Genomic DNA, 26,439 nt, shown 5'->3' with positions numbered 1-26,439 from the left:
CAGGAGGGAGTTAGTCATTCCTGTCTGGGGGAAGAGCATTCTAGAGAGAACAGCTGGAGCAAGGGCCTCAAGGGAGGAGCTAACAGCTGTGAGGTCAATGCACAGTGAGAGGGGAAGTATGAAGACATGAAGTCAGCAAGGTCATGAGACACCAGACCAGGCACAGCCTTCTGGCAATTACAAACATTTTGGTTTTTACTCTGAGAGAAATATGGAGCCACTGCAAGGGTTTGGGAGGAGTAAAATTATATGACTTACATTTAAATAAGGCCACTTTTGGTGTATGTTGACAATAGACTTTGGTAGGGGTAAGGGAAGAAACAAGTTGAAATGGTTTGTATCTGTTTCCCCAGCCAAATCTCATGTTCAGTTGTAATCCCCAATAGTGGAGGTGGGGCCTGGTGGGAGGGGATTGGATTATGAGTGTGGTTTCTCCTGAATGATTTGGCACCATCCCTTTGATGCTGTTCTTGTGATAGTGAGTTCTTTTTTTTTTTTTTTTTTTTGAGACGGAGTCTCGCTCTGTCACCCAGGCTGGAGTGCAGTGGCCAGATCTCAGCTCACTGCAAGCTCCGCCTCCCGGGTTCACACCATTCTCTTGCCTCAGCCTCCCAAGTAGCTGGGACTACAGGTGCCTGCCACCTCACCCGGCTAGTTTTTTGTACTTTTTTTAAGTAGAGACGGGGTTTCACCGTATTAACCAGGATGGTCTCGATCTCCTGACCTCGTGATCCGCCCGTCTTGGCCTCCCAAAGTGCTGGGATTACAGGCTTGAGCCACCACGCCCGGCCGATAGTGAGTTCTTATGAGATCTGCTTGTTTAAAAGTATGTAGCACCTTGTCATCACTCACTCTCTTGCTTCTACTCTAGCTGTGTGAAATGCCTACTCCCTTTGCCATCTGCCAGGACTGTAAATTTCCTAAGGTCTCCCCAGAAGCCAAGCAGATGCCAGCATCATGCTTCCTGTACATCCTGTGGAACAATAAGCCAATTAAACCTCTTTATAAATTACCCAGTCGCAGGTATTTCTTTATCGCAATGTGAGAAGGGACTAATACACAAGTGGAAGGCTATTTGGGGCAATAGCACTCATCCAGGTAAGAGGTGATAGAGATGTGGATGGGGGAGGTAGCAGCAGAGGTGGTGAGAGGTGGTTGATTTCTGGGTCTGCAGGATGATTCCAGTGTTTCTGGTATGGGCACAGAAGGATGGAGTGCCCATTAACTGGGAAAGCTGCAGTGGAGCAGGTGTAGAGTTCAGTGTGGGACATGTGGAGTTTGAGGTGCCATTAGACACATGGCAGCACAGTGAGGATATCAAATAACCAAAGCAGTAACAACAACAAAAGGAAAACACAACGGTTATGTAAGTGCTGTAGTAATTGGTGGGTTAGAGGAAGAATGTTACACAAAGGGAAGGATCACACCAAGTCATCATTTTGATGGCCTTAGGTTTAAGATTAAGTGTCAGGTATGCCAGAGACTCCTGTTTGTTCATCCCGTTTACCCGATTTCCTTTCTTCCTTACTCATAGAACCTCAGTTTTTAAATGGGCTTATGGCTATTCAGAATAAAGACAGCATTTCTCAGCCTCCTTTACAACTAGGTGGGATCATTTGGTGAAGTTCTGATCCACTAAATGTTAGCAGAAGTGTGTGGGATTTCCAGGAAGGTTGTTTAAAGCAAAGGTGGACTCATCTGAGAGAGGCTTCTGTTGCTTTTCCCCATTCTATCTTCTCACTGGAATGCAGCAGGAATGGTTTGACCTCCAGCAGCTACCTTGGGTGAGGAGGACAAGTGCCCTACTCAAGAGATGACAGATTGTAGAACTAAAAGGATCCTGGGTCTGTAATGATTTTGTGGAGCTATTGTGTCTTCCTTGGACTTCCAACTGCCAAACTTTTATGAAAGTTAGGAATAAACTTCTCTCTTGTTTAAATCACAAATATACCAAGTACATTTAAAGTTAATTTGTCTTCCATGTCATCCCGAAAGAGCTAATGAGAGGGCCTTTTCAATGTCTTGATTTATGTAAGGCTTGGTTTGGGCATAGGAAATGATAATAAAGGATTACATAACTCCAAAAAAGAGTGAGAGGAATTGCCTTAATAAAGTTGGGAACACACATGCACACACACACATGACCTTATCTACTTATTTCTGAGACAAATCATTGATCTGCTTGGAAAGCCTTTCTTGGTTCTCTCAACAGAACTGACAGCTTCATCTTCCAGACCTCCTACACCCACAGGAAACTTCTATCCTAGTGTCTATTACACCTTGTAACAACTTTGTTCACTGGCCTTGTTCCCACATGTCAGTGGACTGCTCATTCAGTGAATTTTGAAAAACTGTATTTTTCTCATACTTTTCAGAGCTGATAACTTTCAAAAATCATAAGTGTGAGTGGTTACAAAAGATGTAATGTCAAGTGTATTAGTGAATGTTGGTATTTTAATATAAAATTACTATATCACTCTTTTGGGTATTAAATGTGTCTAAGGGAACCTAATAACAACGGCATTTAATGCCCATTCAGCACCCATTGAAAAACACCCACATGAATAATTTAACTTATTTAAGTCAGAACTATTAAATAAATTCTTTTACCTCTAGAGCTTATATTTTCATTCTATTTCTCCATAGATTTTTATTTTAATGTAATGTAATTTTATATGTGAAAATCTTTTATTATCATTCTATTATTTCTCTGCAACAAAATTCTATAAATTGAAATTTGATTTAAAAATATTTCCTAACATCAGGCTCTAAGTACTAAATATTTTTCCAGCTTGAGTTTATAGTGTAACTCTTATCAGTAACTCATTGGTCAAAACACATGTTTATTGCAAATTTGGAAATAATAATTATGCTCAAGAATAATAATTTATTGGTCATATGTCTGTTTATGAGATGAATGGGGGAGTTATCGTACCTCAGTTACAGGAGACTTCCTTTAATATTTTTAATTGCTCCTGATATGGCTTGGCTGTGTCCCCATCCAAATCTCATCTTGTAGTTCCCATAATCCCTATATGTGATGGGAGGGACCTGGTGAGAGGTAACTGAAACATGGTGGTGGTCCCCCAACCTGTTCTCATGACAGTGAGAGAGTTCCCATGAGATCTGATGGCTTTATAAGGGGCTTTTTCCCCTTTGCTCGGCACTTCTCCTTCCTGCCACCATGTGAAGAAGGATGTGTTTGCCTCCCCTTCTACTATGATGGTAAGTTTCCTGAGGCCTCCCCAGTGCTGTGGAACTGTGAGTCAATTAAACCCATTTCCTTTACAAATTACCCAATCTCACGTATGTCTTTATAGCACCATGAGAATGGACTAATATGGTACTGAGAGTCAGGTGCTGTTATAAAGATACCTGAAAATGTGGAAGTAAGTTTGGAACTGGGTAACAGGCATACGTTGGAACAGTTTGGAGGGCTCAGAAGAAGACAGAAAAATGTGGGAAAGTTTGGAACTTCCTAGAGACTTGTTGCATGGCTTTGCCCAAAATGCTGATAGTGATATGGACAATAAAGTCTAGGCTGAGATGGTCTCAGATGAACATGAAGAACTTGTTGGGAACTGGAATAAAAGTGACTCTGCTATGCTTTAGCAAAGAGACTGGTGGCATTTTGCCCCTGCTCTAGAGATCTGTGGAACTTTGAACTTGAGAGAGATGATTTAGAGTATCTGACAGAAGAAATTTCTAAGTGGCAAAGCATTCAAAGGGAAGCAGAGCATAAAAGTTTGGAAAATGTGTAGGCTGATGATGCAATAGAAAAACCCATTTTCTGAGGAGAAATTCAAGCCAGCTGCAGAAATTTGCATAAGTCATGAGTCAAATGTTAATCACCAAGACAATGGGGAAAATGTCTCCAAGGCATATCAGAGACCTCCATGGCAGCCTGAACCATCACAGGCCTGGAGGCCTGGGAGGTAAAAGTGGTTTCCTGGGCCAGGGTCCAGGGTTCCTCTGCTCTCTGCAGCCTTGGGACATGGTGCCCTGCATCCCAGCTGCTTCAGCTCCAGCCGTGGCTAAAAGGGGCCAAGGTGTAGCTCAGGCCATTGCTTCAGAAGGTGCAACCCCAAGCCTTAGCGGCTTCCACATGGTGTTGAGCTTGTGGGTCCACAGAAATCAAGAACTGAGGTTTGGGAACCTCCACCTAGATTTCATAGGATGTACGGAAATGCCTGTATGTCCAGGCATAAGTTTCTGTAGGGGCAGAACCCTCATGGAAAATCTCTGTTAGGGCAGTGCAGAAGAGAAATGTAGGATTGGAGCCCCCCCGCCACACAGTCCCCACTGGGGCACTGCCTTGTGGAGCTGTGAGAAGAGGGCCACTGTCTTCCAGACCCCAGAATGGTAGATCCACCTATAGCTTGCACCTGTGTACCTGGAAAAACCACAGACACTCAATACTATCCCGTGAAAGCAGCTGGGAAGGAGGTTGTACCCTGCAAGGCCACAGGAATGGAGCTGCCCAAGGCATGGGAGCCCACCTGTTGCATCAGTGTGACCTAGATGTGAGACATGGAGTCAAAGGAGATCATTTTGGAACTTTAAGGTTTAATGACTGCCTTATTGGATGGTGGACTTGCATGGGGCCTGTAGCCCTTTTGTTTTGGCCAATTTCTCCCATTTGGAATGGGTGTATTTACCCAATGCCTGTGACCCCATTGTATCTAGGAAGTAACTAACTTGCTTTGATTTTATAGGCTCCTAGGTAAAAGAGACTTGCTTTGTCTCAGATAAGACTATGGTCTTGGACTTTTGGGTTAATGCTGGAATGAGTTAAAACTGTGGGGAATGTTGGAAAGGCATGACTATGTTTTGAAATGCAAGGACATGAAATTTGGGAGGTGCCAGGGGCAGAATGATATGGTTTGGCTGTGTTCCTATCCAAATCTCATCTTGAATTGTAGTTCCCATAATCCCTACATGTGATGGGAGGGACCTGGTGGGAGGTAATTGAATCATGGGGGTGGTCCCCCATGCTGTTCTCGTGATAGTGCATGAGTTCTCATTACATCTGATGGTTTTATAAGGGTTTTTTTCCCTTTTGCTCACACTTCTCCTTCCTGCCACCATGTAAAGAAGGACGTGTTTGCTTCCCCTTCTGCTATGATTGTAAGTTTCCTGAGGCTTCCCTAGCCCTGCGGAACTGTGGGTCAATTAAACCTCTTTCCTTGATAAATTACCTGGTCTCAGGTGTGTCCTTATAGCAGCATAAGTATGGACTAATACAGTTCCTTTGGTATTTTTATACCCATATCAGTATAAAATATAACTTAGAATGAGTCAGACATCTGTCTGTCTTTTGGAAAGTGGAAATAGGGTAACTGTGAAAGGTAAGTGGAAAAGTGGAACTGGCTTCACTGCCCTGCAAGCACATTCCAGGCAGGTCAGTTTAAGGACCTAAAAATGGATTCTGTTAACGCTGTTTATGCCTGTGTACCCCTTGGAAAGTCTTCACATATCCCCACGGGCACACATACCCTGTGTGAAAACTGTGGCCATATATGACTGCTATTGAGGGCAGGGAGCATATCGTATTCATCTCTGTGCCATGGTATGTGGCACAGTGCCACTTAAATAAGTAAATATTTGTTGAATGGGTGCTGAGTAATTGATACCCCAAAGTTCAGTAGCTGCAAAAGTTAAAAGAACTGTTAAAAGAAAGAGCCCTATTTGAATTTTTGGTCAATATCTGATAGAAGCCAGATTTAGGATCTTCTGTAGTGAAATCCTTAGACTCAGGTAAAATCCAAAGAAATTTTAAAATTATTACAGCAATTGGTTCCCTCCCACTACTCATTCACAGACAACAGGATTAGGTAAATGACTCAAGAAATAACATGTATCAGGTTGCATTTGTCAATTCCAAGATGCAATGAGATCATTCCAAGAATTTTTAATCATTGCTACTCCTTCTGCATGGTATACTCTCTGTGTATTCTTAGTAAGACTGCAATAATAAGCAGGAGAAGCTATTAAATATTCCCTGGACATCAGAACTGTTCTGGGTATTGAGGATATCACAGTGAATGAGTTAGGTGACCAGAAATGTACTGTCTGTCTGGGAAGTGGACATCTAATCAGGCAATAGCGATTGGAGTGAAACATACTGTGATAAGGAAAGTAAGAGAGTACTGGAAAATCACATAGGAGGGGCTTTAAGATGGAATTTTAGAGAAAAAGAAGGCTTTCAGGAGGGAAATATGTCCAAATTGAGATCAAAAGGATGAGCAAGTTAGAGAGGAATCAGAGAGTACAGACAACATACTCTATTGTATATTGTATTTGAGTAAAATATACCATGGAATATTACATTTTATTCAAATAGAAGAAAGAGCATGGGTGTGAAGATCTGTAAGCAAGAGGAATACTTTATATCTTTATCTTGTTTTGTTTTTATCTAGGAATTATCACTTTCTAATAGAAAACATATTTTACTTACTTTCTGTTTCCCTTAGAATAAAGCAGACTTTTTTGTTTGTTTTGTTCATCTTCTGTACTCCTGCACCTAGCATATATTCAGCACTCCATATATATCTGCTGAATGGACAAAGGATTGAGTGATATGTTTGGGAAACTGGAAGTTCAGCCTCGATGCACAGAAGCCTGGGAGGGGAATGGTGGGAAGTGAGGCTGGAAGGAATGGCAGGGGTCAGATCAGAACGGGGATGGTAAATTGTGTTAAGTCATTTGGACTCAATCCTGAGGCATAGTAGGGTTTTAAGCAGGAATTGATGTGGTCAGATTTGAGTTTCAGGAAACTCCTTCTGTCTTCATAGTGGAAAAATGGCTAAACCAGGCAAGGCTGAGAGTAGGTGGATGAGAGGATGATGCTGGTGCCCTGAACCTAGGGGTGGCGAGCAGACTTGCATACACTGGGATTTCTTAGTGAATTGCCAGAGATAAGAATGCTGTATCCTCCCTAGCAAGAAGCAGCTCTACTCCTACAGACTCATCTTTCACAGAGGCTCAATGACTCATATCAACCAAAGGTAGACTGAGAAAAAGAAGAAAAGCATCCGAAATGGTCATGGAGATCTAAACACGTGGTGAGAGGATACAATTTACTATCCTTTGAAACCCTAACCGGTTCTAGAATACCACATCAGGTACCATGTCTGTCTACTTTTAAGAAGTATCAGTTCAGTAATTTCACATTATCCTGATGACAATGTGTTCTAGTGGCTCAAACTGTTCCTACTTGCAGTTTTAAGAGTAATCTTCATCTTAAAGTTGAAGGAGTGAGCATCTACCTTTGTGACAACAAAACCTATTCGAACTTTAATTTGAAAAAAAAAAAAAAACCCTTCCAACTTCTAAGGCAAAAGCTTCACTTCCCTTTGTGCCTGAATTAGCAAGTATTTTTCACCCTAAAAACAAAACAATCCCTTTGCTAGTATCGTACCTGGCCTTTAATACACCACCAACACAGGTTTTCAAATTAAGTCAAGAGGGTATTTGGCAAACAGAATCTGGCTGAGCAGAGTTGCTATCATACAAGGCAGATTTAAACTGCTTTTTCCTCTATTTGTTGGACACTTTCTTTGATTAAAATACTTCAAATGATGATGATAAACTGAATCTGGGGTACAACAGGAACCAGAGTTAATTGCACAATTTAAATCCAGAGGATACAGAAAGAAAAACATCAGGAACATTGTCTGTATTTTCATTTTTAATTGCTCATGAAACAAGGTGCAAGACTTTAGGAGATAATGGAGGCTGCTGAGTTCTTCCCTAACAAGCCAAGTGGTCTCCTTGGTAACGCTATGAGAGCCCCAGCCTAGGAGGTCTCAGTGGAATAGAAGCTCCTTGAGCCCTAAACAAGACCTTGGCCCTTGAAGAAATGATAGCACTGCCTTGTTTAATGACTGTTTGAAGATATCTTTCTCTTATTTGTTCTTCATCTGTCCAAGACACTGAGCTGAGAGCAGGGAGTGGGGATACCAATTGCTGTCTGCAGAGAAGCCTGGGGTTCAGATTGGGGATGGCAGAAACTTTATGGAACAGAAAGTCAAATTTGAGGCTCCTTTTATAATTTTAACACTACTTTCCAAAAACACCTTTCATACTGTAGAAATTGTGAGCTTACGTTAATCTTTGCAGAGGTTTGTTTGATGGGGGGGGGTCATAGGACCACGTGGAAGGAATATTCTCCTGGCTAGGTCAACTTCATGTCTGTGATTCAGACTCATTAAGAATAAAAAGTGGTTCAAAATGCTGAACCCCCTCTAAGTGCTTGTGATAAATGACTGAGAAAACTGATTATAAACTTCTGCAAGACATTATAGAATGCAATAAATAAAATGTTTATGGGACAATGTTTTAAGTCATTATTTTAAGGATGCTCTGTCATGAGTAAATGATAGAGTCCATGTTGTTGGACTCTATCGAAAGGAGTTAAATTTAAAATTGAACCGAAAGTTATGCCTTTACAATTCATAATCACCAATGTTGTATGTGACTTAATGCTTACTTTGCACAGTTGCCGAGCCCACCATTAAAATTGTATGTGGGTTGGAGGGTGAAGGAACAGAAAGTAAATTCTTGGTTCTATTTCTCACGTGCTGTTTTTCCTCCCAGTCCATCCTGGACACCTGGACTGCTTCCAGTCTGAAGAGAGAGGTGCCAAGTGGAAGTGCCTTCAGTGCCTTCATGTTGAACTTGGTTGGCAGTTCAGTGAGTGAGTCCCGCCCAGAGAACAGACCATGGGAGGGAGCCCTCTGACCTGACCTTCACTCCAGCTGCCCTTCTCTCTCTTTATCTCAGGGCAGAATAACAGGCTGGATGTTATGCAATGATCTTCTTATTTATTAGAACTAAAAGAGCACAGCCAACAGAAGGAGGGAGAGGAAGCCCTCTTCCATTTTATCTCATTTATAATAAGTCTGGATTGTAGCAAAGTCACGCACAGGGTGTTCCCCAAGCCACATAATTCCTGGCACATCCTCTCTACGGTATTCTTGTTGACCAAATGTGCATGCATAATTTTTGTGTATATATGTACATATATATTTTTCATTCATTACCATGGTTCTTAACATTTTCAGAATCTGCAACTCATTTTAAAATTTGATGAGAGTAAGTTATAGACCCTCTTCCTAGACAAATATTCATACAGACATCCTGTGAAAATTTGCAAATAGCTCCCTGAAAGCCCATTTGTATCTCAGCAAACAGGCCCTTGAGAGGCTAAAAGGCTACGTTTGCAAAGATTTTAAAATATCACGTGTTGTATTTTGGTTGGTTTTGCTCAGCTTACATATTATGTAACGTTATCTTTTTTCCCTTTGATATTGAAAACTTGAAGATTTGTGCCAGTTCCTCATCTATAACGTAATGTGGAGTAAAGATTTCTTGATCCAGGTCATGTCCTGTCCAACTAATCTGAAGTTACTACAAAAGAGAGCATGGGCACGGAATCATGATAGGCACAAGACACTGATCAGAGACGGGGCTGTAGATGGCAGGACCATACTCAGCTAAAGGCCACCAGACATTCCATTTTCAGTTATTCTGGAGTTGTGGAATTTAATTCTAAAAGTACATCAGCTCATCCTGCCTCTATTGCCTTATTTTCATCTCAGCTATTAAAAATGTTACACTTTTTTTGTTTTTGAGATGGAGTCTCGCTCTGTTGCCCGGGCTGGAGTGCAGTGGCACGATCTAGGCTCACTGCAATCTCTGCCTCCCGGGTTCACGCCATTCTCCTGCCTCAGCCTCCCGAGTAGCTGGGACTACAGGCACCCGCCACCGTGCGCGGCTAATTTTTTGTATTTTTAGTAGAGATGGGGTTTCACCGTGTTAGCCAGGATGGTCTCAATCTCCTGACCTCATGATCCGCCCGCCTTGGCCTCCCAACATGCTGGGATTACAGGTGTGAGCCACCACACCCGGTCTACTCAAACTTTCTAAGGCCCAATTTATAGCATTCTTTTTCTATGCTCTTTATTTTCCCCCTGAAACTATCTGCAGAATCAGTTTCCCTTTCCCCTGTCTTCCCATCACATTCATTTGTAGCTAAATACTTTAAAGTATCTATCAAGCCTCTCACACTTTAGATCACTTTTCTTTTCTCTTCTTTTTTTTTTTTTTTCTTTGAGACGGAGTCTCCCTCTGTTGCCCAGGCTGGAGTACAGTGGTGCCATATTGGCTCACTTCAACCTCCGCCTCCTGGGTTCAAGTGATTCTTCTGTCTCAGTCTCCCAAGTAGCTGGGATTACAAGCATGTGCCACCACGTCCAGCTAATTTTTGTATTTTTAGTAGAGGTGGGGTTTCACCGTGTTAGCCAGGCTGTCCAACTACTGACCTCAAGTGATCCCCCTGCCTCAGCCTCCCAAAGTGCTGGGATAACAGGCGTGACCCACTGCTCCTGGCCTTGATCACTTTTCTAGAACACTCTTGTCTGCCTCACTACAATAGGAGGATTGTAGGAGAGCTGTTAGTTTCTTGCACACGGTAGGTGATCAGTATGAATTTCAGAGGCAGTATGCATAGTTCTTAGGCACTTTGGCTCTGGAAACCAAAAAGTTGAGTTCTAATTCCAGTTCTACTATTATCTGCTTATTTTCAGGAAAAACACTTACATTTCCCAAGTATCAATAGCCACTGGGCTATTGTGAAGATTAATAATATATGACATCAAAGGCATTTGGCACAGTGTTTGGGTCATAGTAAGTGTTGAACAAAGGTTAGTTAAATAGTTTGTTGAACTGAACTTTTTGAAAGAAATGTTTTTCATCTTTTTGATGTTCCTTAGTATAGTTAATAGTGATGGTATATAGCCAAAAATAAAGGGATCATAATTTTTTGACAAAATTGAAATTTCCTATTATTTTCAAGTCCTTGTAAACAATTTTTACTTTCAGTATTTACAAGTACCAATTTGGCTAAGAAAAGTTTCAGCTTGTATTCTAGCCAGCTGTAGAACACTGGAGATATCTGTATGGTGCTATGTGATACTGCCTTGCCTTTAACTTTGTTCTGAAATCTTAAACGACATGGATCTACAGCCTCCAAGAGATCCTAAGACCAGTTGAACAGGTGACTGATACAGGTAGTGTCCTGAATGTGGTCCCTAGACCTATACCTCAATTTCTCCCTAGTCATCATCAAAGAGATCCTTCTTGGTTGGGCATGGTAGCTCAGGCCTGTAGTCCCAGGTGGCTCATGACAGTAATCCTAATGTTTTGGTAGGCTGAGGTGGGATGATCACTTGAGGCCAGGAGTTTGAAACTAGCCTGGGCAACATAGTGAGACCCTGTCCCTACAAAAAACAGAATTAGGTGTGGTGGCAGGTGCCTGTAGTCCCAGCTACTAGGGAGGCTGGGGTGGAGGGATTGCTTGAGCCCAGGAATTCCAGGCTGCAGTGAGCTATGATCGCACTACTGCACTCCAGCCTGGGTGAGAAAGCAAGACCCTGTTTCTGAAAACACACACACACACAGACACACACACACACAGAGACACACACACACAGACACACACACACACAGACACACACACACACAGACACACACACACACACACACACACACAGACACATACATGGATCCCTCTCTCTTCTCTTTCCTTACAGGGACAAGGCCAGAGAATTAGAGAATAAATTTACTACTGTGGGGGGAGAAAAAAACCAAACCAGTAGCTCACTTTATTCTAGTAACATCTTTGGATACAAAGAACAGCACAAGTATCTACTCTTTAAAGATTTTAAAAAAACAATTGTATCAACATGAACTAATCCCTCAAACCTCTTTCAAATTGGGATTAAGTTTGCTTGGATTTTGCTCATTTTGAGCATCTGAGTTTGAACAAATGTTTGAGGGCAGAGATTGTGTTTCATTCATCTTTGAACTTCTAGGACTTGGATAATCAGCCATATATTGCAATATATGCAGTAAGTTTATATTGCTGATTAAAAATATGTGACTATATGTTGCATTGAAAAGGCCTGTAGAACTTGGTTGTATTAGAGTGTTCATTTTTAATAAAAAGATGAAAATAGGCCAGGCATGGTGGCTCACGCTTGTAATCCTAGCACTTGGGGAGGCCAAGGCGGGTGGATCACCTGAGGTCAGGGGTTAGAGACCAGCCTGGCCAACATGGCGAAAGCCCATCTCTACTAAAACCACAAAAATTAGCCTGGCATGGTGGTGGGCGCCTGTAATCCCAGCTACTCAGGAGGCTGAGGCAGGAGAATCGCTTGAACCCAGGAGGCAGAAGTTGCAGTGAGCTGAGACCGAGCCGCTGTACTCCAGCCTGGGTGACAGAGCAAGACTCCATCCAAAAAAAAAAAAAAAAAAAGAAAAAAAAAAGAAAAGAAATGTTATTAAAAACTATCTTCACTTCAAAAGTTTGAGAAAAAAATCAATTTTTCCGAGAAAATCTTTAGTATCTGAATCAGATAGATTGGGGTATTTCTGAGAATCAATTTTTGTTAATCATCAGTGAGCATGTAATTCTTCACTTACTAATGAAATTCTATACTTATTTTCTTGTTTTTATGTCTTTCTTTAATATTTAGCATATTTCTTTCTGAATTGCTCTCTAAATAAGAACTTGCTACACGTTCTTCGTATATTACATGTGAAAGTGTAGTTTTATGACCTTGGTTTTTATGTACAAATCAGTCAATAGCAGTAGTTACTCTCTGAAACGTCATTGGTAGGATTTATTTGATGATGAGAAATTAGAATCATGTAAACATTTACATTATATGTTAATGGACTGAGTAGCCAACCTTGTTGACTGATTTTCTTTTTCTAATAAATGACATTTGAAAAAGTCAAAATTGACAGGAGGAAAAAAAAAACTTGTTTTGGGAGTTTTCACGATAGTCATTCATTTTTTCCGTAGTTAAATATCTGTGTCTTTTCTCAAGCAATACATTTTGCTGCTGAGATGGTTTAGAAAATTAAGTTTTAGCTTTTTTTAAATCTTTGTTTAGATTTTAGGTCACCATCAAAAGGCTTTTTTGGTTCTATTATCCTGTCTCCTCTACGTGGCCATATCTATCCCAGCTCTAGGTGCTGGCTGGCAGCTCAAGGGAGCTCAGAATTGAAATATATGCTAGGTAAACATATATGTCTTGGAAACCTGTTTCCTATCTGTGCCCAAAGCTAATCAACTGGATGGAGAAAGGCTTCTTTTCATGTTTATTGAAAAAAAAATGCATCCTCAAGTTGCAAAATCTTGTTTAATGCAGCTGTTTTATGGGCATCTGCCAGGATTTCTTTCAGCACTCATTTTTTTTTTTTTCAAAAGATCTACTAAAACTGATATCAATGACTCTCTTGTGTGAAATGATTTTGTTAATGACAGCTGAAAGTATTCAAAGAACCATATTGAAAATTCTGGAAGTAACTCATTTACGATCTAGGGCTTAATATCTGAAACAATGTTGTAGAGAAGAATTCTTCAGGCCAACCTTCTCATATTGCTCAACTATTTTATAACAATGAAGTATGCCTATTGTCTTTAATAACATATCTCTGACTCAGAGGCCAACACAGTTCAGAAATGGCCCCAGAGTCAAGTCCGAATTAGGGTTGCACCTCGGAAATATCCACGGCAGTCCTGCAGGAACTGGCTTTAACTGGCCATTATGTACAAGATAGTCTCCATGGAGACAGATATTCTCAGACCATGAGAGGGGAGGTTCAAGGATCCTGTTCAACTTAAGACAATTTCAAACCTGCTTTGGAGCAAATTGAATTCCTTGGATATCCTTGTAAATTAATTTAATCTCCCTTGCAGGATATGCTGGGCCTATTTCAAACCCATGCTCTTTGGATGTGGTCTCCATCATTGAGGCTAACCCTAAAAGAAGATTTTCTCCATGGGCGAGATTCGAGCTTGAGCACCGGGCCTAAGGCAATTGACCATACTGTGTCTGGCGCCAGGTTGGGCTCCCTTACCTGATATAGGTTGGCAAGATGGTGGTTAGTTTTTATCAAAAATGGCTGGTTCACCCCTGGGTGGTCCACATCGTGTGCTGCTGCAGCCAGCAGTCCAAGCATGATGTCCAGAGGTGTGAGGAAGCTGGCGAGCTGTTAAAAAAACAAATTGGGAGATTGGTATGTTTTCACAAATAAGCTCATAATCATTTTGGCTAAATCAAACACAATGGATCATCATGGCATTGTTTAAGCCTATCAGCCAGACCTTTACCCTTTGAAGCATTAAATGAGGTGACAGTCACATGAAATCACAGGCAAAAAGGAAAGGACTGTGTGGAAAATAATTGGGTAAAATCAAATTGTGTAGATCATTCTGGTATCCCCTTCTTCCTATTCCACTCTGTTTTGTTTTGTTGTTGTGATGGCATTGCTTGTTGGCAACACTGCTGTTGGGTGGATAGGGAAAAGACAGGGCCTAAAATCAGCGTTGTTCCTAGAGAAATGTGTAAATGAAGAAAAAAGTTGAAGTCATGTGATGGACCTAATAAAAAATCATTTGTGTATTTCAACTGTCTAATATATCTTTGCCACTTTGAAAGAAGTGGGCCGACTTGTAAGATCTGCATTTTTTTCAATGTATAATAAATAGTGGGAGAATGTATGAGAATCTGTGATTTTCTGTTTAGCTAGGAAAATAAGCAGAGACATGGGAATCCAATACTAACTTTAAAAATACAACTGCATGACATATTGCAATGCTTAGACTACTTGGAAATTAAAAAAACAGAGCCATTAATGTCCTTGGGATATGTTGCAGGGATGAGGCACCCACTCAGCTTTGCCCTGAGAGTGCCTGCTTGACATCTGAACATTAAGTGGTTACTGTCAAAGCATCCACGTATGTAGGGGGATGTTAAAAACAGATTGAACTCAACAGTCTTAGAATATAATTTTCCCGAAACCTTAAGAAAACTCATCCTGTACCTTGTACCAACAGACTTGATACAGCTAAGGACTGCCTGAATGTTGAGTATTGAGCATTATTATGATGTTTTTAATTTTTAACTTTGGATTGGTTCATTGCATCAGAACATGCTTGCTAAGAGGTCTTTGACATTCACAAGTTTTCTTGGGCCCTGAATCAGGATATCCAGTTGGCTCAGTAGGAAATAGAACATCAGACTTGAGGAGCTTTGATTCCATTTGTTGATCAAAACTCATGCGGTAGGAGACTTTTCCCAGCAAAGTTCAATGCTGCTGCTGTTTGTGGCAGAGATCTAAGGCACGGAGCTAGTCCTATGTACTGTTGAAGATACCTAAGATGTAGCTTGCCATAGAGAGGAACTTTTTTTTTTGTCCTAATGCAGCCTCAAAAATATACAAAATATGAAAGAAAACCTCAGATGAGTCCCATTCTTTTTCATGAACATTGTAAGATTTTCAGAGCTGATACTGGAAACTTAATATCCATAATTTGTGTTCACATTGTTAATGACACATAACATAGTTACTCAGATATGTTGGGTAACTTGGGCCCAGCAGCTAGTTTCCTTGGCATTTCCAGGTGGCTGAGAAGGCAGCTGGGTCATCTTACCTTTGGCTCTTTCAGGTAGCAGTGCATGGCCTGGGTGACATCAGCTGCGTGAACAGCATTGTGATACGGGTTTTGGCTGTGGTAATCTTCTTGAACCATGACTGGGAGGTAAACAGATAACTCAATCAACTAAAACCCAAATAGGAGTGGTGTACTAGCTTAGACTTACTGTGGGTGCTTTTTGCTTAAAAATATCAGTGCCTCCAAAATGTGCAGCATAGAGATGCTTTAAAAATAAACGTGGTTTGCAAGCTTGGCAGTTCTGCTAGGCTGTTTTTAGCAGAGAGCAGAGATGGACAGCAGAGGGGAGAAAGGCCAAAAGGATTTGTGAAGCCTTGGGATTTCTCACCTCCTTCATAAATCTCACCTTTCTGACTTTCATAAAGGCTGTCATTCATAGGAAAAATAAATATGTAGGAAAAGGACAACTTTATCTCACACGATAGTCTGAGTTTCTGCCATTTATAAATAATATGCCACAAATGAGGTTTCCTTCAAAGAGCCCTAGTAGCATCAGAATACTGATATCCAAAGACTGGTTTAACACTTGAATAACAAATACCAATGAAAGCAAATCAGGGCCTCTTAGGGCAGAGATTCAGAGTACTGCCTTGATCCAACTGTGGACTCCTTGCATTTATTTCTACCTTATTCAAGTTAGAGTATCATCTTTCATGCTCCTGCAATCTAATGCAAGGCTTAGAGTGCTCTTGGAACCAAGTAGAGACACAGACAAGGCAATTTTGGTTTGCTATTTATGGAAGACACTAGCCTGCTTCAGCTCATAACCAAGGCGATGCTTAGGATGCAATATATTCAGTGTCTATAGAGTGTCCTGCTTTGCAAGTACAGCCAGATTCTCTCAGGCCATTGCTATGAATCTGGCTCTGGATTATGGTATTAATTCTGTTGTCAAGTCTTTGTATTCTTTACATATTTTCTGGGTAGATACACATGTCCAAAGTATCTATATCTGTATCTCCCTTTTTGGACAAATCAAAATTATTTGGCCCTATGCATGGCCATTACTTTGTTCCATCAATTAAAATACAATCAGCTTGAGGTTATTTGGATTTCTGGAAATGAGCCATGTTGTGACTGGTTTCAAATATTTCTGTTGCGTTGCACATACCTTATATTCAGCAGGTATATTTTCAGCAATTATATTTAAATCCTCTATCACTTTAATGTCTGTATTGGGCAAGTTACTTAGCTGCAAGTTCCCCCAGTTTCCTCCTTTGTAAAATGGGGATAGCAATAACTCTGAGCTCAAAGTGGAATAAGGATTAAATGTGTTTACTAATATATGCAAGTCCTTGGAAGAGCTTCCAGCAGATGTAAACACCATAGAAACCTGGGTGTGGCTCCCGTTATTATTGTCACGCCTGTTATTTTCTTCTAATGGCATTAAGTCAGCTTCCAAAATCAAAGTACAGCCATGTGGCAAGTCAAAAAGAAGCCAGAAACATGCTAAATGGTGGAGGAAAGTCATTTGGTGATTAGAAATGTGCCCTGAAAAATTCACTAGCAGATAAATAAGAATACACACAAATTTAAATAAGAACTGAGGCTGCCTTTTGATACAGAGTAATGATGGAGTTGAGTGGAAAGATGGTGGACTCCCAAGTCAACAGAGCTAGGCTTGGACTCATATTCTGCCACTTACTAGCTGTTGGCCTTGGGCAAGTAATGAAGCCTCTTTGTACCTCTCCTAAACTATGGGACAAATGGGGATAATAACATCCTACTTGCAGATTTGTTTAAATGGTTAGAAATAATTTGCCAAAAGTACTCTGCTCATCGTGGGCACTACACAAATGGTAGTCATTATTATTTTTTAAAAAGCCTATTGAAAATTTTCAATAACTCATGTCCTGATTAGAATTATTTGAGGCACATGCTGCTGGAGGTTTGTTACTATGTCAGCAGACAAGTATCTTCTTTGAAAATGATATGTTCCTGATGGTTTTCTTTACATATAATTTATTATAAACATAACTACACTTGACCCTTGAGAACATGGGTTTAAACCACGTGAGTCCACTTGTACTCAGATTTTTTCTGCCTCTGCCACCCCTGAGACAACAAGACCAACCACTCCTCTTCCTCTTCTTCTTCTGCCTACTCAGTGTGAAGATGATGAGGATGAAGAGCTTTATGATGATCCACATCCACTTGATGAATAGTAAATACATTTTCTCTTCCTTGTTATTTATTTATTTATTTATTTATTTATTTATTTATTTTTAAGACAGAGTCTTGCTCTGTCACTCAGGCTAGAGTGCAGTGGCACGATCTCGGCTCACTGCAACCTCTACCTCCCGGGTTCAAGCGATTCTCCCTGCCTCAGCCTCCCAAGTAGCTGGGATTACAGGCACCTGCCACTGAGCCTGGCTAAATTTTTTTTTTTGTATTTTTAGTAGAGACAAAGTTTCACTATGCTGGCCAGGCTGGTCTCGAACTCCTGACCTTGTGATCTGCTCTCCTCCCAAAGTGCTGGGATTCCCCGTAATTTTTAAAATAACATTTTCTTTTCTCTACCTTACTTTATTGTAAGAATATAGTAAATAATACATAGAACATGCAAAGTATGTGTTAATTAACTGTTGGTTATTGGTAAGGCTTCCAGTCAAAAGCTATATACAGATTTTTGACTACACAGGGGGTCAGCACCCCTAACCCCCAAGTTGTTTGTGATCAAACACTTTTTAAATGATTTAGGATGAACAAGCCATATTTTAAAAGTAAGATGAGATCATTTAAGATTAATTGGAGGTCTTCATCTATCGTCCTATGGTTCTTACCACTTTATATTAAAGAGTATTATGCATTGCCATTATTCAACAGAATGGGGCTAGAAATGTGAAAACAAGGACTTACCTAAAAATCGGTGTAAGGTCACCATATCTAACTTGAAATGGTGAATAAGTCCATGGGAATTGAAGAGGTGGCACAGCAGTGTTACCAGGCTGTTTCCTGTAGGAAAACAGTCACTTACTTTAACTCATTTTGACCATCACTAAAATATCAAGATTGACAATAAGATCCAAAATCTCTGTAATAAAGTTTCTTTGATAGAATTTTTTTCCCTTTAGATGTGAAATTATTCAAGTATAGAGCATATTATTACTATGATCTGATCCTAGGTTTTTTCTTATTGTACAAGTAAAATTAGCTCAGACCTTCTCCCTTCACCAAAGGCAATGAAGACATTAAGAGTTAGAAGGAATCTGCCTATTGGGGTGTCGGGGATACATACACACACACAAATACACGTGTACATGTGTATTTTTTTAAAGACACAGCTTATGGCCACTTGAAATATTCCGTAAGTCACTTCCAATTGACGATTCCATTTACAGGTGTATCTAAACTACTATATTGCTTAATAATCATAGCCTATTCTTCTTCCTATGGAAAATCACTCAAGAGGAGATCTGACTATGAGCTATTTTAGAATTCAAGTCAGCAGAGATGCAAAATTGAAGCTGTAATGACTTGTAAGCATTCAAGAAATATTGTTTATTTAGGAATAATGATTTTGAATTTTAAAAGCACAGACAATGAAGCCAATGGAACAGAACAGAGAACCCAGAAATAAATTCATGCTTCTGCAGCCAACTAATGTTTGACAAAGGCACCAAAAACACATTGGGGAAAGGACAGTCTCTTCAATAAATGCTGCTGGGAAAGCTGGATATCCACATGCAGAAGAATGAAATTAGACCCTCATCTTTCACTGTATACAAAAATCAACACTAAATGAATTTAAGACTTATACATAAGACCTGAAACTCTGGAAGAAAACATATGGGAAATGAAATCGGTTAGGTGGAAATACAATTTATTTCCCCCTCTCGATTTTGTACCTACTTATAAATCAATTTCAGCATTTCTTAGATATGTGTGGTATATACTTTGTATACATGTGAGGCTCTTTGACTTCTCCTTTGAACCAGTTGTAGCATCTTACTGGATCTCTAATTGAGTTGAAAATCTCTGACGTGGTCATTTCATATGTCTATAAGAGTCATGATTATATTCTCTTTCAAACAAACACCATTTAACAAGTTCTTTTGTTCACAGGTAACTTAGTTTACCAGTACCCATTTCTCAGTTGATTTGAGCAAAATGACATGCAAAATTATGGGATTCATCTCTTTGTGATCTAGTTTGCTTTCCACAGTGTAAAGGTCCATTTCATGGTCTTAAGCTATATTTCTCTCAACTGCATATTGTTTGCCAAGTAATAGAATGATGAGAAAACCATATATAATGACTTAAAGCACAAGTCTAGCAAATGATGAGGCCTATCAACATCAGCATTAAATGTGGTGTCTTTCATTGGCCCTCAAAGTCATCAGCCTTTGTTTAATGGCCAGATAAAAATATAATAGATTTTTTATTATTTTCTTAAGGAAGGTCTTTATAGGTACAAAAACTTAAGAAGTGACACCAATGAGGATGTTTACTTTTCCCTTTGGCTGCAGCCTAAGCTTTTATAGTCTTTCCTCAGCAATTGTTTTCTTCTGATGATGTCAAACATATTTGAGCAATACCCACAACAGGGCAGACTTAGCTCACTTAATAAAACTGCACAAGCACCCTGCCCAGTAAAAGTCAGGGCTGATCAGATATACTTTTGTTTCTAGTTTTCATCAACTAACAATGAACTCCCTACTTTTGGATGTGGCCAAAATATTCTGCAAGAAAAGAATCTAATCTGTGGTTTCTAAATTCCTTTGGGGGATGATCAAGGTCACAAGGAAACTGTCTTAAGATTCTAAGGTCAAATTCAGTCCTTATTCTTCATTTGAGTTGATTTTCCCTTACCCAGGTCCTTCTTCAGTAGCTGTAGATTTATGAAAATGGGGAAAGAAGGAAAAACGAATAGCAATGTTTAAAAATAAATTTTGTTTTTCATGAAATTAATCCCATTTTATGGTATATATTTTAGTGAGAATTCTTTTGGGTAACTTACCATTTGTCAAGCGATCAAACAAGAAAATGTCAAAATCCCACATTCCCACTTTGGAGAGCATATGCTGAAAAGGCAAACAACAAACAGCACGCAAATGAATCACATTGGAGACTCAAACATTTACTTTGAGATACAGTGGATTAAACAATTAAAAAGTTGAAAATCCTCGCATAATATCATCTAGTACAATTGAATGTTTTTCCTATGTCCTACAATAAAATCCAAATGCCCCGGCGTGACACAAAAATACCCTCACAACACATCAGAAAAATGAAGGGATATTAGGTTATTTTTGAGGTTTAGATTGTGTGAGACTTTTACCTAACTCACACAATATTGAAGGCAGCCCCAGGACTTGGCCTCTGATAGCTGGACTTCCAGCCCTCTGTCCTTTCCACATCTCACACCACCTTTCTTGAAAGGAGGCTGCTTAGAGGAGAGACACCGCCAAGAGTGCTCTGTCAGTGATATTCCAGGGCTGGGGAAGCTTAGACTTGTTCTCCTCTCATAAGCAAACAAACAAGCAAACATTCAAAAATTGCCCAATATCAGACCTTAAGTTGTTAGAAATGATTTTTTTATCCTTTTGGAGGCCTAATATTGGGAATTAGCTCTTTTGACATTACTTGCTGTTCATTTGCTCATGGCATATATTAGTTGCCTGCCTCCCTCCCTCCCTCCCTCCCTCCCTCCCTCCCTCCCTCCCTCCCTCCCTCCCTCCCTTCCTTCCTTCCTTCCTTCCTTCCTTCCTTCCTTCCTTCCTTCCTTCCTTCCTTCCTTCCTTCCTTCCTTCCTTCCTTCCTTCCTCCTTCCCTCCCTCCCTTCCTCCTCTCTCTCTTTTCTTTTTTCCTTCCTTCCTTCTTTCTTTCTTTTATTTCTTTTCTTTTTCTTTCTTTTCTTTCTTTTTCTTTCTTTTTGAGACCTGGTCTCACTCTGTCCCCCAGGCTGGAGTACAGTAGTATCATCATACCTCACTGAAGCCTTAACCTCCCGAGCTTAAGCAATCCTCCTGCCTCGCCCTCTCAAAGTACTGGGATTTACAGGCATGAGGCACTGGGCTTTGCCAGTGGTATATATTTCATAATAGTATATAAATAGTATAATATCACTTAGCATGCAAGCTATAAAATCTATCTTTGACTTCTGTTTAAACTGGGGCATTTATTGCTGAAATTTAAATTCCTTTGGCAGTTTGGGGTAGACATAACCTGAACACTTTTTGCAGATTGTCACACATTAATTTCCACCCTCAGTCAGATCAATGTATTACAAAAGTAATTGTAGAGTTATTAAGATTTATTCAAATGAATTAAAAATTATGAAAAGGAAAATGCAGTGCATCAACAGCCTAAAGTAGAATTAAGAGTTGATAATGATTGGGTTATTTTTAGTGTAGCTATTACAATGAGCTAATTTAATAAATTAAAAACTTTAGTTATTCCTTCATTAGTAATCTGCCAGTCCAAAATTTTGCTTTACTTAGTATCATGCAAATATATTTCATACCTTTATAAAAATGAAAATGGCTAGTTAGGCATGGGTATATTAAGCATATAAACATGGTTTACTTCGTGCACCTCATAAGGGGGATGTTTCTGTTAATTTCATTTGCTATTAGAGGAATAAGTCCAGATGTATGGAATAATGAGCTCAGGGTCACAGAGCTCCTCAAGAGGCAGAGTAGGACTCCAACACCAGTGCTATCGGCCGAGGCACATACTGTTGGCCGCTGGCCTGCTGTGAGGAGACAGGGGCAGTCAGCTTACCCTTGCTTGTCCAAGGTAGTCTTCATCCAGCAGGTGGAGAGGGGCTTGTGGTATAATTCCACGAAGCAGCCTTGATGCATGGAAGTATCTTTGAAAGCTTAATAGTCTTTTCACCTTTTTCTTGGTGCCAATCTCCCCTGAGTATGTTGTATCTGTGGAAAGTCATCAAGTCAAGAAATTTATATATTTAAAAGAGAGCCAACTTTCTCCACTCTGTAAAAATATAATGTATTAAAAGGAGAGAAATTTAGAGGATGCTTTCTATACTTTTAAAAATATAGTCTATTGAATTCTACATTTGAAATGCTTCATGAACACACCTGATATATTTTTTAAATTTTTTACTTATTTTTTGAGTCAGGGTCTCACAACTGTCATCCAGTTTGGAGTGCAGCGGTGCAATCTTGGCTCACTTCAACCTCTGACTCCTGGGCTCAAGTGATCCTCCCACCTTAGCCTCCTGAGTAGATGGGACTACAGGCATGTACCACCATACCTAGCTAATTTTTACATTTTTTGTAGAGACAAGTTTTCGCCATGTTGCCCAGGCTCGTCTTGAACTCCTGAGCTCAAGCTATTCACCCACCTTGGCCTCCCAAAGTGCTGGGATTATAGAAGAGAGTCACTGCACCCGACCTAACTATATTTCTTATGCATTACATTTACTAAAATGTCAAGGTGTTTCAGAATGTAATTTTGGAAGACCATGAAATATATGAATTAAGAATTTCATTTTCTTGTTAATGATGCTGGTATGCTAAGTGAAATTCACACAGTTCTGCATGCATTTGAAATGAGCAGTTATTCTTTTTCTACTATAGTGGAACTGAGACTCAAACATTTAGACCAAGTTCTCATCCCACACTCTCACTTGTATGATGTTTTCCACCTGAATTAGAAGGGTTGTGAATATACCAGTTTACATGTGAGGAAATGGTTCCTAATATCCCAGGAACATCACTGGCAAAGGAACCAATAATCTTAGCACAAAAAGTAACCTGGATGCCCCTGACAAGAAGCAGAGAGTGTTTACTTTCTAATGGTGTATTCTCTCTTACTGGTTGCCATAAAAATCAAATCTTACCAGTAGAGATATTTTAATACTCATTTCACATGTGCCTTTCAAAACTTGAGTGTTGACATCACAGTGATTGTCCAGAAATACCCCAAACACATTATTTGAATGTCTGTCAAGATATTTCTTATCTCAGCTGAAATTATATGAATCACTCTAGGGCCACATTAGTGACGTCTGCTGCCAATTTTGAATGTAGAGTCAATTTAACAGTCTAGTAGGAAATGTACGGCTCATATGTAAAGTAATTTTGGCTTCTGTCCTGCCTTCCCCTATCTCCCCCTTTCCTCTATGGAACTCAAAAATCACAACAGAGGGCAGAGGCAGAGGAAACAATGGTGCTCCCTGATGGCAGTGAGTGACCAAATTCAGTTTGTTATTTAGGCTGCATTATGCATGCAAAGGCATAATTCAAGGGCAAGCTATAGGTGGACCAGGTCTGGAGTGGTTCGATTTTACACATGTTGTATCAGAGATTTTACACATCTCTATCAGAGATGCAGGTGAGGATGCTAAGTAGAAATAAATGGATATAAAATCCAGAGCTTGAGGGAGAAGACTGGACTTGAGATAAAAACTTGAGAGTTGTCAGATGAGATTACCTAGGGAGTAAGTATAGATATGGACGAGAAAAGGATCAAAGTCTGAATTCTAGACTCTACCTTGACTTTAGATGGGTTTAGAGAAAAGTAGGGCAAACTAAAGAGGACTGGGAAGGAGTATCCCATGAGGACAGAGAAAAGTCAAGAGAACATCATTTCCTAGAAGCTTCATGAAGATTGTATTGCCAGTGGGAAGATGTGATCATCAAAATTAAATGCTGCTAATGGGTCAGGTACCTTGAAGACTGAGAGTTGGCCATGAACTATGCACAGTACTTGAGCACATTTTATTGTGTGCCTAGAAGCAGCAACACTCTGGTAGCAATGAGCACACCTAGCACCCAGACTGTGGTTTTAAAATATGACTTTTTGCTAATAGGGACCAGATTTATCTTGGTGAAATGGCCAGTTCTAGGGCAGGGATGGAAAATGTACCGGATGAACTGTAGCATCTTGTTATACTAGAAAATAAGAAGGAACTAAAAAAATGATGGAATCATTTAAAAATGACAGAAGTGACAACATCAAGGGGTCTGAGAAAATATGGGAAATCTGAGCCTCAAAATGAATAACAAAAGAATGGATTATAAACCATTGGCTGAAGTAAGAACCAATGAGTTCATACTGGTGATAAGGTAAGTAAGTAAATAAGGAGAAGTGAAATCTCTTCTTTGTAGAATGTGCCAACTGATAAATGTAGAAGAAATAATAGTTGGAAAATTACCATTTTGCAGCCAATATGGTAATGACTGATTCAGGCCAGAATCATTAACGGATACTAAAATTATTAAGTGAAAAGTTTAAAAAGCAATGGGGTAATTACCCAATATCAAAGCATTTACCCACAGAAGACTTATTAATATTGGAGAAGACAAACATGGGTAGTTTTTTAGTGGAAAAATGTAGAGGGGGCATCATCTTCCCTAAGTAATCCAAGTTAATGCCACCAGAAACTGACATCATGCTCTTCCTAATGTAATGCACTGAGGATACAACCTCACACATATTGTGTTCCTGCCCCAAATGCACATCTGATTCTAATAAAGAGGAAACATTAGACAAAATTGTTGAAGGACACTCCACAAAACAATCAGCCTGTGCGCTCTTAAAAAATGTCGATATCATGAAAGACAAAGACAGCTTTAGGTATTGTTTCATAATAAAGAATACTAGAGACAGTGCACTAAATGCAATGCATGACCCTTAACTGGATTCTGTATCAGAAAAAAATTTCATAAATGACATTATTAGGATAATTTTGGATACGGATTTATGCATGAGACATTCATATTTATAAATATTTTAATACTCATTTCACATGTGCCTTTTAAAACTTGAGTGTTGACATCACAGTGATTGCCCAGAAATACCCCAAACATATTATTTGAATGATAATTGAAGTGTGGTTACAAAAGAATGCTTTCATTGTTAGAAAATACATGCTGAAATATTTAGTGATAAAGTGGCATATGTACAATAAAGTGTTAAGAAAAAAATGTATTGCAGCAAGGCAAAGATTGCAAAATATAACAAATGGTGCATATGGAGAAAGAGTATATGAGTATTCTTGCAGATTTTTGATAAATTGAAGTTATTTTATGATAAAAAGTTTAAGAAGAGAAACAATGTGAAGAAGTTTGAAACAATATCAAGTGTAGACCACTCTTTTAAGGAGTTTTGCTACATAAGAAAGCAAAGAAATGTAGTGATAGCTCTATATAGAATGAAATCAATTATTCAATGAATAAATTATTCCTATGTTATGTATAAGGAAAATCTAAAAGAAAATATCTATAGATGATCTTTTCCTTTTTTTCATATTTAGAAAAATTCCCCCATCCCAAAATACTAAAAGAAAATGTCTTATGTAGCTGGGGGTATATCTATATTTATATAATAAACTCAGAAGCAAGTAAAATAACCCTGAATGATGGAAATATGCCATAAACATAGCAAATTGAAATGGATTACTTCTTAAACTTCCCTTTAGTTTTCCAAGTAGTGTAGTACTTTAGGAAGATTCATAGTTAAGATAATGACATTGAAATTAAGTGACATATTGTAAGTGTAGATGGTAGGAAATAATGGTTACTATTCACTAATTTTGACTAAAATATCACTAAACTAATGATGCCATGAGCTGGAGATATTAAGTTTAGATCTGTTTTTATCTTTATAACGAAGAAGAAAACAGCAAGATTCCTTACCTATTTCTTTCACCTAGAGTCAAACGAATAATAGTAATATTAGTTCGGCAACATGACAGAATGCGGACCTCTTTGGATCTTTGTTTAAATTTTTGTTATATTATTTCTCATGACTGTTTTTGGTTTTAATTTTGATTTTTAAAAAGATTGCATTAAGATATGATACATCTTGATCACTGTGTTATTTGGTATTCCCCTAAATTTTAAGTAAGGCTAGTGCCTCATTCCTCTCACTCTAGTCTAGCCTGTCTTGCATTTTTTTTTTTTCAAATTAAAAAAATAGAATAGAGATGGGGGTAT

At 39.3% G+C, this 26,439-nt stretch overlaps 1 protein-coding gene across 3 annotated transcripts in view; it reads right to left on the bottom strand.

The window, feature by feature from the left end:
* The window catches only part of LOC105465663 (phosphodiesterase 7B), a 333,358-nt gene that overhangs the window by 23,621 nt on the left and 283,298 nt on the right, over window positions 1-26,439 (bottom strand). For all 3 annotated transcript variants that reach the window (XM_011714218.3, XM_071096499.1, XM_011714217.3), the window contains 5 exons: window positions 22,256-22,407; window positions 20,490-20,553; window positions 18,389-18,484; window positions 15,509-15,609; window positions 13,933-14,064 (listed from right to left, as the gene is read on the bottom strand). In XM_011714218.3, the coding sequence (XP_011712520.1) occupies window positions 13,933-14,064; window positions 15,509-15,609; window positions 18,389-18,484; window positions 20,490-20,553; window positions 22,256-22,407 (545 nt within the window). The remainder of the gene's footprint in view (window positions 1-13,932; window positions 14,065-15,508; window positions 15,610-18,388; window positions 18,485-20,489; window positions 20,554-22,255; window positions 22,408-26,439) is intronic.

This window comes from Macaca nemestrina, chromosome 5, assembly GCF_043159975.1.
Source record: "Macaca nemestrina isolate mMacNem1 chromosome 5, mMacNem.hap1, whole genome shotgun sequence".
Lineage (NCBI taxonomy): Eukaryota > Metazoa > Chordata > Mammalia > Primates > Cercopithecidae > Macaca > Macaca nemestrina.
Note: the sequence above shows the minus strand (reverse complement) of the source record. Positions and strands in the feature narration are given on the sequence as shown.